Source organism: Vigna umbellata, chromosome 7 (assembly GCF_029865625.1).
Source record: "Vigna umbellata cultivar VRB3 chromosome 7, Vumbellata_1.0, whole genome shotgun sequence".
Taxonomy (NCBI): Eukaryota; Viridiplantae; Streptophyta; class Magnoliopsida; order Fabales; family Fabaceae; genus Vigna; species Vigna umbellata.
In genome coordinates this window covers 49,131,420-49,147,058 of record NC_142171.1, presented here as the reverse complement: position 1 = coordinate 49,147,058, position 15,639 = coordinate 49,131,420, and the positions used below count along the sequence as shown (strand labels likewise).

Below are 15,639 nucleotides of genomic sequence, written 5' to 3'. Positions count from 1 at the left end.
GATGACTACTAATTTGTAATTTTTGGACATCTGAGTTGGTACAGTTTATTGTTTCAAGTTAGCGTTTCATATATTTTTGCCAACTCTCACCTTTGCTTGTTCTTTTGCTCATATCTTTCTCCACCGAACTCCAAATGAGTTGATTCTTGTTTTGTTGGAATCTAGACTCAAATACCTTTCAAATTATGCCTTGGAAATCAAGTTTACACCTTCTTTGACACTGTAATCGATTACAAGGACACTGTAAACGATTACCCGAGAGAAAATTGGAATTTGTACAGAAAGTCCAACACAGGTACTCAGTCAGGTGAACAGGGGTCACCATTGGAAAAAGAAGTGACTTTTAGGCACTTTTGCACTTGTCTTAGGATGTTCCTTGTGTTTCAGTGGTGGGAAGTGATGTTTTGGCACCCCATGATGGAGGAAAGAAACAATGTTTATGAGGTGAGCAACTTGGGTGAGATAACATGCTGTCAACTTTGACCTTTGCTGGCTATTTTACTGATAAGTTTTCCCACCGACCTCCAAATGATGTGATTCTTTTTTTATTAGAAACTAGACTCAAAAATCTTTCCGATGACTACTAATTTGTAATTTTTGGATATCTGAGTTGGTACAGTTTATTGTTTCAAGTTAGCTTTTCATATATTTTTGCCAACTCTCACCTTTGCTTGTTCTTTTGCTCATATATTTCTCCACCGAACTCCAAATGAGTTGATTCTTGTTTTGTTGGAATCTAGACTCAAAGACCTTTCAAATTATGCTTTGGAAATCAAGTTTACACCTTCTTTGACACTGTAATCGATTACAAGGACACTGTAAACGATTACCAGAGAGAAAATTGGAATTTGTACAGAAAGTCCAACACAGGTACTCAGTCAGGTGAACAGGGGTCACCATTGGAAAAAGAAGTGACTTTTAGGCACTTTTGCACTTGTCTTAGGATGTTCCTTGTGTTTCAGTGGTGGGAAGTGATGTTTTGGCACCCCATGATGGAGGAAAGAAACAATGTTTATGAGGTGAGCAACTTGGGTGAGATTACATGCTGTCAACTTTGACCTTTGCTGGCTATTTTACTGATAAGTTTTCCCACCGACCTCCAAATGATGTGATTCTTTTTTTATTAGAAACTAGACTCAAAAATCTTTCCAATGACTACTAATTTGTAATTTTTGGACATCTGAGTTGGTACAGTTTATTGTTTCAAGTTAGCGTTTCATATATTTTTGCCAACTCTCACCTTTGCTTGTTCTTTTGCTCATATCTTTCTCCACCGAACTCCAAATGAGTTGATTCTTGTTTTGTTGGTATCTAGACTCAAAGACCTTTCAAATTATGCCTTGGAAATCAAGTTTACACCTTCTTTGACACTGTAATCGATTACAAGGACACTGTAAACGATTACCCGAGAGAAAATTGGAATTTGTACAGAAAGTCCAACACAGGTACTCAGTCAGGTGAACAGGGGTCACCATTGGAAAAAGAAGTGACTTTTAGGCACTTTTGCACTTGTCTTAGGCTGTTCCTTGTGTTTCAGTGGTGGGAAGTGATGTTTTGGCACCCCATGATGGAGGAAAGAAACAATGTTTATGAGGTGAGCAACTTGGGTGAGATAACATGCTGTCAACTTTGACCTTTGCTGGGTATTTTACTGATAACTTTTCCCACCGACCTCCAAATGATGTGATTCTTTTTTTATTAGAAACTAGACTCAAAAATCTTTCCGATGACTACTAATTTGTAATTTTTGGACATCTGAGTTGGTACAGTTTATTGTTTCAAGTTAGCGTTTCATATATTTTTGCCAACTCTCACCTTTGCTTGTTCTTTTGCTCATATCTTTCTCCACCGAACTCCAAATGAGTTGATTCTTGTTTTGTTGGAATCTAGACTCAAAGACCTTTCAAATTATGCCTTGGAAATCAAGTTTACACCTTCTTTGACACTGTAATCGATTACAAGGACACTGTAAACGATTACCAGAGAGAAAATTGGAATTTGTACAGAAAGTCCAACACAGGTACTCAGTCAGGTGAACAGGGGTCACCATTGGAAAAAGAAGTGACTTTTAGGCACTTTTGCACTTGTCTTAGGATGTTCCTTGTGTTTCAGTGGTGGGAAGTGATGTTTTGGCACCCCATGATGGAGGAAAGAAACAATGTTTATGAGGTGAGCAACTTGGGTGAGATAACATGCTGTCAACTTTGACCTTTGCTGGCTATTTTACTGATAACTTTTCCCACCGACCTCCAAATGATGTGATTCTTTTTTTATTAGAAACTAGACTCAAAAATCTTTCCCATGACTACTAATTTGTAATTTTTGGACATCTGAGTTGGTACAGTTTATTGTTTCAAGTTAGCGTTTCATATATTTTTGCCAACTCTCACCTTTGCTTGTTCTTTTGCTCATATCTTTCTCCACCGAACTCCAAATGAGTTGATTCTTGTTTTGTTGGAATCTAGACTCAAAGACCTTTCAAATTATGCCTTGGAAATCAAGTTTACACCTTCGTTGACACTGTAATCGATTACAAGGACACTGTAAACGATTACCCGTATGAGGTGAGCAACTTGGGTGAGATAACATGCTGTCAACTTTGACCTTTGCTGGCTATTTTACTGATAACTTTTCCCACCGACCTCCAAATGATGTGATTCTTTTTTTATTAGAAACTAGACTCAAAAATCTTTCCGATGACTACTAATTTGTAATTTTTGGACATCTGAGTTGGTACAGTTTATTGTTTCAAGTTAGCGTTTCATATATTTTTGCCAACTCTCACCTTTGCTTGTTCTTTTGCTCATATCTTTCTCCACCGAACTCCAAATGAGTTGATTCTTGTTTTGTTGGAATCTAGACTCAAATACCTTTCAAATTATGCCTTGGAAATCAAGTTTACACCTTCTTTGACACTGTAATCGATTACAAGGACACTGTAAACGATTACCCGAGAGAAAATTGGAATTTGTACAGAAAGTCCAACACAGGTACTCAGTCAGGTGAACAGGGGTCACCATTGGAAAAAGAAGTGACTTTTAGGCACTTTTGCACTTGTCTTAGGATGTTCCTTGTGTTTCAGTGGTGGGAAGTGATGTTTTGGCACCCCATGATGGAGGAAAGAAACAATGTTTATGAGGTGAGCAACTTGGGTGAGATAACATGCTGTCAACTTTGACCTTTGCTGGCTATTTTACTGATAAGTTTTCCCACCGACCTCCAAATGATGTGATTCTTTTTTTATTAGAAACTAGACTCAAAAATCTTTCCGATGACTACTAATTTGTAATTTTTGGATATCTGAGTTGGTACAGTTTATTGTTTCAAGTTAGCGTTTCATATATTTTTGCCAACTCTCACCTTTGCTTGTTCTTTTGCTCATATCTTTCTCCACCGAACTCCAAATGAGTTGATTCTTGTTTTGTTGGAATCTAGACTCAAAGACCTTTCAAATTATGCTTTGGAAATCAAGTTTACACCTTCTTTGACACTGTAATCGATTACAAGGACACTGTAAACGATTACCAGAGAGAAAATTGGAATTTGTACAGAAAGTCCAACACAGGTACTCAGTCAGGTGAACAGGGGTCACCATTGGAAAAAGAAGTGACTTTTAGGCACTTTTGCACTTGTCTTAGGATGTTCCTTGTGTTTCAGTGGTGGGAAGTGATGTTTTGGCACCCCATGATGGAGGAAAGAAACAATGTTTATGAGGTGAGCAACTTGGGTGAGATTACATGCTGTCAACTTTGACCTTTGCTGGCTATTTTACTGATAAGTTTTCCCACCGACCTCCAAATGATGTGATTCTTTTTTTATTAGAAACTAGACTCAAAAATCTTTCCAATGACTACTAATTTGTAATTTTTGGACATCTGAGTTGGTACAGTTTATTGTTTCAAGTTAGCGTTTCATATATTTTTGCCAACTCTCACCTTTGCTTGTTCTTTTGCTCATATCTTTCTCCACCGAACTCCAAATGAGTTGATTCTTGTTTTGTTGGAATCTAGACTCAAAGACCTTTCAAATTATGCCTTGGAAATCAAGTTTACACCTTCTTTGACACTGTAATCGATTACAAGGACACTGTAAACGATTACCCGAGAGAAAATTGGAATTTGTACAGAAAGTCCAACACAGGTACTCAGTCAGGTGAACAGGGGTCACCATTGGAAAAAGAAGTGACTTTTAGGCACTTTTGCACTTGTCTTAGGCTGTTCCTTGTGTTTCAGTGGTGGGAAGTGATGTTTTGGCACCCCATGATGGAGGAAAGAAACAATGTTTATGAGGTGAGCAACTTGGGTGAGATAACATGCTGTCAACTTTGACCTTTGCTGGGTATTTTACTGATAACTTTTCCCACCGACCTCCAAATGATGTGATTCTTTTTTTATTAGAAACTAGACTCAAAAATCTTTCCGATGACTACTAATTTGTAATTTTTGGACATCTGAGTTGGTACAGTTTATTGTTTCAAGTTAGCGTTTCATATATTTTTGCCAACTCTCACCTTTGCTTGTTTTTTTTTTTTCTCATATCTTTCTCCACCGAACTCCAAATGAGTTGATTCTTGTTTTGTTGGAATCTAGACTCAAAGACCTTTCAAATTATGCCTTGGAAATCAAGTTTACACCTTCGTTGACACTGTAATCGATTACAAGGACACTGTAAACGATTACCCGTATGAGGTGAGCAACTTGGGTGAGATAACATGCTGTCAACTTTGACCTTTGCTGGCTATTTTACTGATAACTTTTCCCACCGACCTCCAAATGATGTGATTCTTTTTTTATTAGAAACTAGACTCAAAAATCTTTCCGATGACTACTAATTTGTAATTTTTGGACATCTGAGTTGGTACAGTTTATTGTTTCAAGTTAGCGTTTCATATATTTTTGCCAACTCTCACCTTTGCTTGTTCTTTTGCTCATATCTTTCTCCACCGAACTCCAAATGAGTTGATTCTTGTTTTGTTGGAATCTAGACTCAAAGACCTTTCAAATTATGCCTTGGAAATCAAGTTTACACCTTCTTTGACACTGTAATCGATTACAAGGACACTGTAAACGATTACCCGAGAGAAAATTGGAATTTGTACAGAAAGTCCAAGACAGGTACTCAGTCAGGTGAACAGGGGTCACCATTGGAAAAAGAAGTGACTTTTAGGCACTTTTGCACTTGTCTTAGGATGTTCCTTGTGTTTCAGTGGTGGGAAGTGATGTTTTGGCACCCCATGATGGAGGAAAGAAACAATGTTTATGAGGTGAGCAACTTGGGTGAGATAACATGCTGTCAACTTTGACCTTTGCTGGCTATTTTACTGATAACTTTTCCCACCGACCTCCAAATGATGTGATTCTTTTTTTATTAGAAACTAGACTCAAAAATCTTTCCCATGACTACTAATTTGTAATTTTTGGACATCTGAGTTGGTACAGTTTATTGTTTCAAGTTAGCGTTTCATATATTTTTGCCAACTCTCACCTTTGCTTGTTCTTTTGCTCATATCTTTCTCCACCGAACTCCAAATGAGTTGATTCTTGTTTTGTTGGAATCTAGACTCAAAGACCTTTCAAATTATGCCTTGGAAATCAAGTTTACACCTTCGTTGACACTGTAATCGATTACAAGGACACTGTAAACGATTACCCGTATGAGGTGAGCAACTTGGGTGAGATAACATGCTGTCAACTTTGACCTTTGCTGGCTATTTTACTGATAACTTTTCCCACCGACCTCCAAATGATGTGATTCTTTTTTTATTAGAAACTAGACTCAAAAATCTTTCCGATGACTACTAATTTGTAATTTTTGGACATCTGAGTTGGTACAGTTTATTGTTTCAAGTTAGCGTTTCATATATTTTTGCCAACTCTCACCTTTGCTTGTTCTTTTGCTCATATCTTTCTCCACCGAACTCCAAATGAGTTGATTCTTGTTTTGTTGGAATCTAGACTCAAATACCTTTCAAATTATGCCTTGGAAATCAAGTTTACACCTTCTTTGACACTGTAATCGATTACAAGGACACTGTAAACGATTACCCGAGAGAAAATTGGAATTTGTACAGAAAGTCCAACACAGGTACTCAGTCAGGTGAACAGGGGTCACCATTGGAAAAAGAAGTGACTTTTAGGCACTTTTGCACTTGTCTTAGGATGTTCCTTGTGTTTCAGTGGTGGGAAGTGATGTTTTGGCACCCCATGATGGAGGAAAGAAACAATGTTTATGAGGTGAGCAACTTGGGTGAGATAACATGCTGTCAACTTTGACCTTTGCTGGCTATTTTACTGATAAGTTTTCCCACCGACCTCCAAATGATGTGATTCTTTTTTTATTAGAAACTAGACTCAAAAATCTTTCCGATGACTACTAATTTGTAATTTTTGGATATCTGAGTTGGTACAGTTTATTGTTTCAAGTTAGCGTTTCATATATTTTTGCCAACTCTCACCTTTGCTTGTTCTTTTGCTCATATCTTTCTCCACCGAACTCCAAATGAGTTGATTCTTGTTTTGTTGGAATCTAGACTCAAAGACCTTTCAAATTATGCTTTGGAAATCAAGTTTACACCTTCTTTGACACTGTAATCGATTACAAGGACACTGTAAACGATTACCAGAGAGAAAATTGGAATTTGTACAGAAAGTCCAACACAGGTACTCAGTCAGGTGAACAGGGGTCACCATTGGAAAAAGAAGTGACTTTTAGGCACTTTTGCACTTGTCTTAGGATGTTCCTTGTGTTTCAGTGGTGGGAAGTGATGTTTTGGCACCCCATGATGGAGGAAAGAAACAATGTTTATGAGGTGAGCAACTTGGGTGAGATTACATGCTGTCAACTTTGACCTTTGCTGGCTATTTTACTGATAAGTTTTCCCACCGACCTCCAAATGATGTGATTCTTTTTTTATTAGAAACTAGACTCAAAAATCTTTCCAATGACTACTAATTTGTAATTTTTGGACATCTGAGTTGGTACAGTTTATTGTTTCAAGTTAGCGTTTCATATATTTTTGCCAACTCTCACCTTTGCTTGTTCTTTTGCTCATATCTTTCTCCACCGAACTCCAAATGAGTTGATTCTTGTTTTGTTGGAATCTAGACTCAAAGACCTTTCAAATTATGCCTTGGAAATCAAGTTTACACCTTCTTTGACACTGTAATCGATTACAAGGACACTGTAAACGATTACCCGAGAGAAAATTGGAATTTGTACAGAAAGTCCAACACAGGTACTCAGTCAGGTGAACAGGGGTCACCATTGGAAAAAGAAGTGACTTTTAGGCACTTTTGCACTTGTCTTAGGCTGTTCCTTGTGTTTCAGTGGTGGGAAGTGATGTTTTGGCACCCCATGATGGAGGAAAGAAACAATGTTTATGAGGTGAGCAACTTGGGTGAGATAACATGCTGTCAACTTTGACCTTTGCTGGGTATTTTACTGATAACTTTTCCCACCGACCTCCAAATGATGTGATTCTTTTTTTATTAGAAACTAGACTCAAAAATCTTTCCGATGACTACTAATTTGTAATTTTTGGACATCTGAGTTGGTACAGTTTATTGTTTCAAGTTAGCGTTTCATATATTTTTGCCAACTCTCACCTTTGCTTGTTTTTTTTTTTTCTCATATCTTTCTCCACCGAACTCCAAATGAGTTGATTCTTGTTTTGTTGGAATCTAGACTCAAAGACCTTTCAAATTATGCCTTGGAAATCAAGTTTACACCTTCGTTGACACTGTAATCGATTACAAGGACACTGTAAACGATTACCCGTATGAGGTGAGCAACTTGGGTGAGATAACATGCTGTCAACTTTGACCTTTGCTGGCTATTTTACTGATAACTTTTCCCACCGACCTCCAAATGATGTGATTCTTTTTTTATTAGAAACTAGACTCAAAAATCTTTCCGATGACTACTAATTTGTAATTTTTGGACATCTGAGTTGGTACAGTTTATTGTTTCAAGTTAGCGTTTCATATATTTTTGCCAACTCTCACCTTTGCTTGTTCTTTTGCTCATATCTTTCTCCACCGAACTCCAAATGAGTTGATTCTTGTTTTGTTGGAATCTAGACTCAAAGACCTTTCAAATTATGCCTTGGAAATCAAGTTTACACCTTCTTTGACACTGTAATCGATTACAAGGACACTGTAAACGATTACCCGAGAGAAAATTGGAATTTGTACAGAAAGTCCAACACAGGTACTCAGTCAGGTGAACAGGGGTCACCATTGGAAAAAGAAGTGACTTTTAGGCACTTTTGCACTTGTCTTAGGATGTTCCTTGTGTTTCAGTGGTGGGAAGTGATGTTTTGGCACCCCATGATGGAGGAAAGAAACAATGTTTATGAGGTGAGCAATTTGGGTGAGATAACATGCTGTCAACTTTCACCTTTGCTGGCTATTTTACTGATAACTTTTCCCACCGACCTCCGAATGATGTGATTCTTTTTTTATTAGAAACTAGACTCAAAAATCTTTCCAATGACTACTAATTTGTAATTTTTGGACATCTGAGTTGGTACAGTTTATTGTTTCAAGTTAGCGTTTCATATATTTTTGCCAACTCTCACCTTTGCTTGTTCTTTTGCTCATATCTTTCTCCACCGAACTCCAAATGAGTTGATTCTTGTTTTGTTGGAATCTAGACTCAAAGACCTTTCAAATTATGCCTTGGAAATCAAGTTTACACCTTCTTTGACACTGTAATCGATTACAAGGGCACTGTAAACGATTACCCGAGAGAAAATTGGAATTTGTACAGAAAGTCCAACACAGGTACTCAGTCAGGTGAACAGGGGTCACCATTGGAAAAAGAAGTGACTTTTAGGCACTTTTGCACTTGTCTTAGGCTGTTCCTTGTGTTTCAGTGGTGGGAAGTGATGTTTTGGCACCCCATGATGGAGGAAAGAAACAATGTTTATGAGGTGAGCAACTTGGGTGAGATAACATGCTGTCAACTTTGACCTTTGCTGGGTATTTTACTGATAACTTTTCCCACCGACCTCCAAATGATGTGATTCTTTTTTTATTAGAAACTAGACTCAAAAATCTTTCCGATGACTACTAATTTGTAATTTTTGGACATCTGAGTTGGTACAGTTTATTGTTTCAAGTTAGCGTTTCATATATTTTTGCCAACTCTCACCTTTGCTTGTTCTTTTGCTCATATCTTTCTCCACCGAACTCCAAATGAGTTGATTCTTGTTTTGTTGGAATCTAGACTCAAAGACCTTTCAAATTATGCCTTGGAAATCAAGTTTACACCTTCTTTGACACTGTAATCGATTACAAGGACACTGTAAACGATTACCCGAGAGAAAATTGGAATTTGTACAGAAAGTCCAACACAGGTACTCAGTCAGGTGAACAGGGGTCACCATTGGAAAAAGAAGTGACTTTTAGGCACTTTTGCACTTGTCTTAGGATGTTCCTTGTGTTTCAGTGGTGGGAAGTGATGTTTTGGCACCCCATGATGGAGGAAAGAAACAATGTTTATGAGGTGAGCAACTTGGGTGAGATAACATGCTGTCAACTTTGACCTTTGCTGGCTATTTTACTGATAACTTTTCCCACCGACCTCCAAATGATGTGATTCTTTTTTTATTAGAAACTAGACTCAAAAATCTTTCCAATGACTACTAATTTGTAATTTTTGGACATCTGAGTTGGTACAGTTTATTGTTTCAAGTTAGCGTTTCATATATTTTTGCCAACTCTCACCTTTGCTTGTTCTTTTGCTCATATCTTTCTCCACCGAACTCCAAATGAGTTGATTCTTGTTTTGTTGGAATCTAGACTCAAAGACCTTTCAAATTATGCCTTGGAAATCAAGTTTACACCTTCGTTGACACTGTAATCGATTACAAGGACACTGTAAACGATTACCCGTATGAGGTGAGCAACTTGGGTGAGATAACATGCTGTCAACTTTGACCTTTGCTGGCTATTTTACTGATAACTTTTCCCATCGACCTCCAAATGATGTGATTCTTTTTTTATTAGAAACTAGACTCAAAAATCTTTCCGATGACTACTAATTTGTAATTTTTGAACATCTGAGTTGGTACAGTTTATTGTTTCAAGTTAGCGTTTCATATATTTTTGCCAACTCTCACCTTTGCTTGTTCTTTTGCTCATATCTTTCTCCACCGAACTCCAAATGAGTTGATTCTTGTTTTGTTGGAATCTAGCCTCAAAGACCTTTCAAATTATGCCTTGGAAATCAAGTTTACACCTTCTTTGACACTGTAATCGATTACAAGGACACTGTAAACGATTACCCGAGAGAAAATTGGAATTTGTACAGAAAGTCCAACACAGGTACTCAGTCAGGTGAACAGGGGTCACCATTGGAAAAAGAAGTGACTTTTAGGCACTTTTGCACTTGTCTTAGGCTGTTCCTTGTGTTTCAGTGGTGGGAAGTGATGTTTTGGCACCCCATGATGGAGGAAAGAAACAATGTTTATGAGGTGAGCAACTTGGGTGAGATAACATGCTGTCAACTTTGACCTTTGCTGGCTATTTTACTGATAACTTTTCCCACCGACCTCCAAATGATGTGATTCTTTTTTTATTAGAAACTAGACTCAAAAATCTTTCCCATGACTACTAATTTGTAATTTTTGGACATCTGAGTTGGTACAGTTTATTGTTTCAAGTTAGCGTTTCATATATTTTTGCCAACTCCCACCTTTGCTTGTTCTTTTGCTCATATCTTTCTCCACCGAACTCCAAATGAGTTGATTCTTGTTTTGTTGGAATCTAGACTCAAAGACCTTTCAAATTATGCATTGGAAATCAAGTTTACACCTTCTTTGACACTGTAATCGATTACAAGGACACTGTAAACGATTACCCGAGAGAAAATTGGAATTTGTACAGAAAGTCCAACACAGGTACTCAGTCAGGTGAACAGGGGTCACCATTGGAAAAAGAAGTGACTTTTAGGCACTTTTGCACTTGTCTTAGGATGTTCCTTGTGTTTCAGTGGTGGGAAGTGATGTTTTGGCACCCCATGATGGAGGAAAGAAACAATGTTTATGAGGTGAGCAACTTGGGTGAGATAACATGCTGTCAACTTTGACCTTTGCTGGCTATTTTACTGATAACTTTTCCCACCGACCTCCAAATGATGTGATTCTTTTTTTATTAGAAACTAGACTCAAAAATCTTTCCAATGACTACTAATTTGTAATTTTTGGACATCTGAGTTGGTACAGTTTATTGTTTCAAGTTAGCGTTTCATATATTTTTGCCAACTCTCACCTTTGCTTGTTCTTTTGCTCATATCTTTCTCCACCGAACTCCAAATGAGTTGATTCTTGTTTTGTTGGAATCTAGACTCAAAGACCTTTCAAATTATGCCTTGGAAATCAAGTTTACACCTTCTTTGACACTGTAATCGATTACAAGGACACTGTAAACGATTACCCGAGAGAAAATTGGAATTTGTACAGAAAGTCCAACACAGGTACTCAGTCAGGTGAACAGGGGTCACCATTGGAAAAAGAAGTGACTTTTAGGCACTTTTGCACTTGTCTTAGGCTGTTCCTTGTGTTTCAGTGGTGGGAAGTGATGTTTTGGCACCCCATGATGGAGGAAAGAAACAATGTTTATGAGGTGAGCAACTTGGGTGAGATAACATGCTGTCAACTTTGACCTTTGCTGGCTATTTTACTGATAACTTTTCCCACCGACCTCCAAATGATGTGATTCTTTTTTTATTAGAAACTAGACTCAAAAATATTTCCAATGACTACTAATTTGTAATTTTTGGACATCTGAGTTGGTACAGTTTATTTTTATATAGCTTTACGGTGTGCTTTAGGCCAGACGTAAACATCATGAACGTTGTGTAAGAATTGAGAAGCCTGATAATATTCCTTTGAACTTTTAGTCAAAATTATTAAAACAGAGACTTCAATATCTCATCTTACATAAATCCCAATTTTATATGAAATTGAATTCAGCTAAGAGCCTCGACCTGAAAACGTACGTCCTAAGTGTCGCTCGGTCTTAGACCGAACGCTCGTCCCAAAGAGTAAGTAATAAGTAGCGCTCGGTCTGATATCGAACGTTCGTCCAAATGTGTATGTGGTAAAGAACGCTCGGTCCTATACCTAACGTTCGTTCCTTCTGTATTTATCAACAAGCGGTAATGGCATTCGTCCTGAATTGAAATAGCATTCGTCCTTAAAATCTAAATAGCGTTCGTCCAATAATTCTAGTAACGTTCGTCCAAGATTTCAGTGACGTTCGTCCAAAAGTTTCATTTTAACGCTCGGTCATTGACTGGCGGTTGACTCTTGAATTAAATCGTGTTAGGATTCTTTATCTAAACAATTTGAGATATATCTATCCATTTGATTCGTTCCAGAGTTATTGAATTTAAATTATTCTAAGTATTATTCGGTTCGTACTAAAGTCATTTCATTTAACTGAATCAAAGGAGTCTTTCTCGGTCTCGTCCTCGACGTTCGTCCTCGTTATGAAGGGGAGTGAACGTTCGTCTTTTTATGCAAGTGGAACATAGAATGAAAATGTATTTAAGAGAAAGAATTAAGATGTGCGAACACTATGAAAATTGAAATTGTGATTATGGTTTTTGAACGAGCGTTCCAGGGAGGAACGACTCTTGAATGGAAATTGAGATTTGTAAGTATGAACGTGGTAAGCTTAGATGGTGGTTCATCCTGATATTCCGTGAGTGCTCGTTCTCAAGTAGAGAGGAGTATGTCATATGTGGGAATGGCAGGAGGTCTAGTCCATAACTGTAACTTGGACAGAACAGACTAACCTCAGGTGGCTACTGATGAGCATTCCAGTTACCCCACCTGAGTGCACGGACGCCTTAGCTACACAGGATTCATACAGTCCGGACGGTCGGTCTAGCATCAGGATTTGGATGGAATTATTGTATGAATTGAATGTATATGTTTGTGAATGTACTTGCTGTATTTGATAAATATGAAATATCTGTTTGACTTGAATTAAATTCAATAAGCTTACCCTTGCATTTCCATTGTGTTGTCTGTCTATGTATATCCGTCTTGTCAAATGCAATGATCATCCGTGTGGATGTGAGCAGATGGAGATGCTTCTATGGAGCAAACACTTGAAGAAGAAATCCTAGTTGAAGAAAATCTAGTAGACGTGGAAGTGAAGGCCGAACAGTAAAGGCGTTCGGTTTTTAGTTAGTTTTAGTTATTAGAGCGAGTGGCTGTGAGCGAGTGCTCTTCTTCTGATTGTAAAGATTAGGACGTTCGGTCATTGTTTTGTAAACCGTTCGTCCTTATGCTTTCGTGAACGCTCGTCATTTTTGTGTGTATATGTAAGGTCGTTCGGCCATTTTTGCACACTGCTCTATTTAATTGTAAAACTGTTTTATCATATTAATACATGTTAATATTCTATTATATAGTTGCTGACTGTATAATTTTGGGATGTTACACGCAGCAGCCGTGAGAGCGTGAGTCATTCACTTTAGAAAGCTTGGTAACAGCAGCAGTGGCACACGTGAAGGAAGCGCTGAATCACTTGGGCTAGAGGAAAAAGGCTTCAATTTGAAGATCCACGCTGCCTTGATCCAGCAACCCTGGTCCAGCACGCATCCAGCAGCATGGGTGGCAAAAGAAGAAGTTTGTCCAGCACACTCCACGCCCACGGTCCAGCAAGCAGCTTCAGCACAAATCCAAGGAGAGACACACGTCCAGGGTAGCAGCACTCCACACAAGGGGCCCACAGACAAATTAATTTGGAGCAGCAACAACGTCTAGCAGCTTGGCTTTGGAGGGAGGTGCACACGGAGATTAGGAGTGTTACGGCCTGCACCAACAGCTTCAACAAGGACGTCCAGCAGAGTAAAGCCACGGCCCACACAGGAAGCAGTCCAGCACAGCAGCTTGGTAGCATACCAGCAGAAGAATGGGTGTCTCGACTGGAGCTGAAAAAACACACTCATTTGAGGGGACCAGCCGCCACCGAGATAGGAGTTTTTCTTTGACCATATTTCAATTTGTAGAAATGTCTAGCATGCTGTTACGGGATTGTGGATGAAAAAGCTTCACTTTACTTTGGAGGGAAGCATACTGTCACGGCTGGAAAATAATTTTTTTTTTTTTGTCTTAAAAAAAGAAGGACCTGGAGCACGCATGTGATGCACAAATTTATGATCACCAAAATATGATGTCACAAACTTGTTTAACAATCGGCAAGTATGACCGAATCGTTTCAAGTAATAAACTCGGTAAGACCAAGTATCGTTCTCCCAAAGGACTCACGGCCTAGTTTAGTTATGTGATTTGTTGATTAGCTAAGACTTAAGAACAAAATAAGTGGAGTTTAATATGCAAAAGACGAAAATAAACATGTATGCATGAGGTTGATCAATGGCTAAAACAAAAGACAAGCACTTTCAATGAAATATATTGATGAATATGTTGTTGGGGGTCAATTTCATCTTATCCACTCTCATATATTTTAGGAATTCAACATTCAAGTCATCATTGTTAATGCCACTCTCTAAATTACCTTTCAAGAAGGCTTCTCCCTAATTACGAGTTCATACAATTCCTAGCATTCCTAATAATTAGTTTTTTTAGCACAGGAGCTTAAGGCAACCAATATACTATTGGGAGAAATTCCCCGGATCTAGACTTTCCCGTACGTTCCCGTATCGACAAAATCAATAATCATGCATTGAATGAGTTAAACAAAGCAAGCATTGAGCAAAGAGGAAAAACCCTAACTAATGATGAAAGAAAGCATACGTCTTAGATTAAGATGCAAGCACAAATTCCATATATGAGATCTTCAAAAGATTACATTGATTCCCCAACAAACATACAAGGTTTAGTTCACCATATTCATGGTGAACCTAGATGAACAATAATGAAAGAATGAAAGATAAAACCCTAGAAAGGTGAAGAGGTAGCCTGAGCATCCAAGATCCTCCTTCAAAGAGGTGGAAGAGAGAGTGTTTGCTTCGTTTCTGCCAAAGATACAAACCCTAAGACATCTAGGCCTTTAAATAAGACATAAAAATAATATAAAATGGGTCCAGGCCCAAACAGATCATAAAATCGCATAAAACTGGCCCAAAACTCGTTTGGTTGACTTTTTTCGTATTCTGGTTGACTTTTCTGGTTGACTGATTGACTTTTCTGGTTGACTGGTTGACTTTTCTGGTTTCTGGTTGACTTTTCAGCACTCCAATCATTCGGTACTTCAATTCTTCTTTCAAATCATTCAATTAGCCGCTCAACGGTGAGTGCGTGAGTAGTTTTCTCCCCTCAGCGGCCATTTTGCCCCTCAGCGGTCCTCCCGTGAGCTCCTGAGTGCCGCTCAGCGGTAAACTGCCGCTGAGCGGTAACTTCGGCTTCTCCTTTTGCACTTTTTGATGTCTTTTCTGATTCCATCTCTCTCCTTCTTCACTTCTTTCACCAAATTCACCTTAAAACCTGCACAAAAACACTGAAATCAAGCATAAACTTGTCCAGCTCTCTTATTTCTGAAAATATGAGTAAAAGCATGATTTCAAGCTAGTTTCTAAGCATAAAGGTTGCTTTTAGTATCAATTTTAAGCATGAAAATAACAGTTTTTCAACTGTTATCACAACCCCAAACTTAGAAC

The 15,639-nt window shown here is 38.2% G+C and overlaps 1 protein-coding gene across 1 annotated transcript in view; it reads left to right on the top strand.

Moving 5' to 3' along the window:
• Positions 1-13,397, top strand: part of LOC148196490 (uncharacterized) — a 92,515-nt gene extending 79,118 nt beyond the window's left edge. The window contains exon 6 of the mRNA XM_088093992.1: positions 13,096-13,397. Within this exon, the coding sequence (XP_087950118.1) occupies positions 13,096-13,126 (31 nt within the window). The 3' untranslated portion in view covers positions 13,127-13,397. The remainder of the gene's footprint in view (positions 1-13,095) is intronic.
• The last annotated feature ends 2,242 nt before the right edge of the window (positions 13,398-15,639 follow it).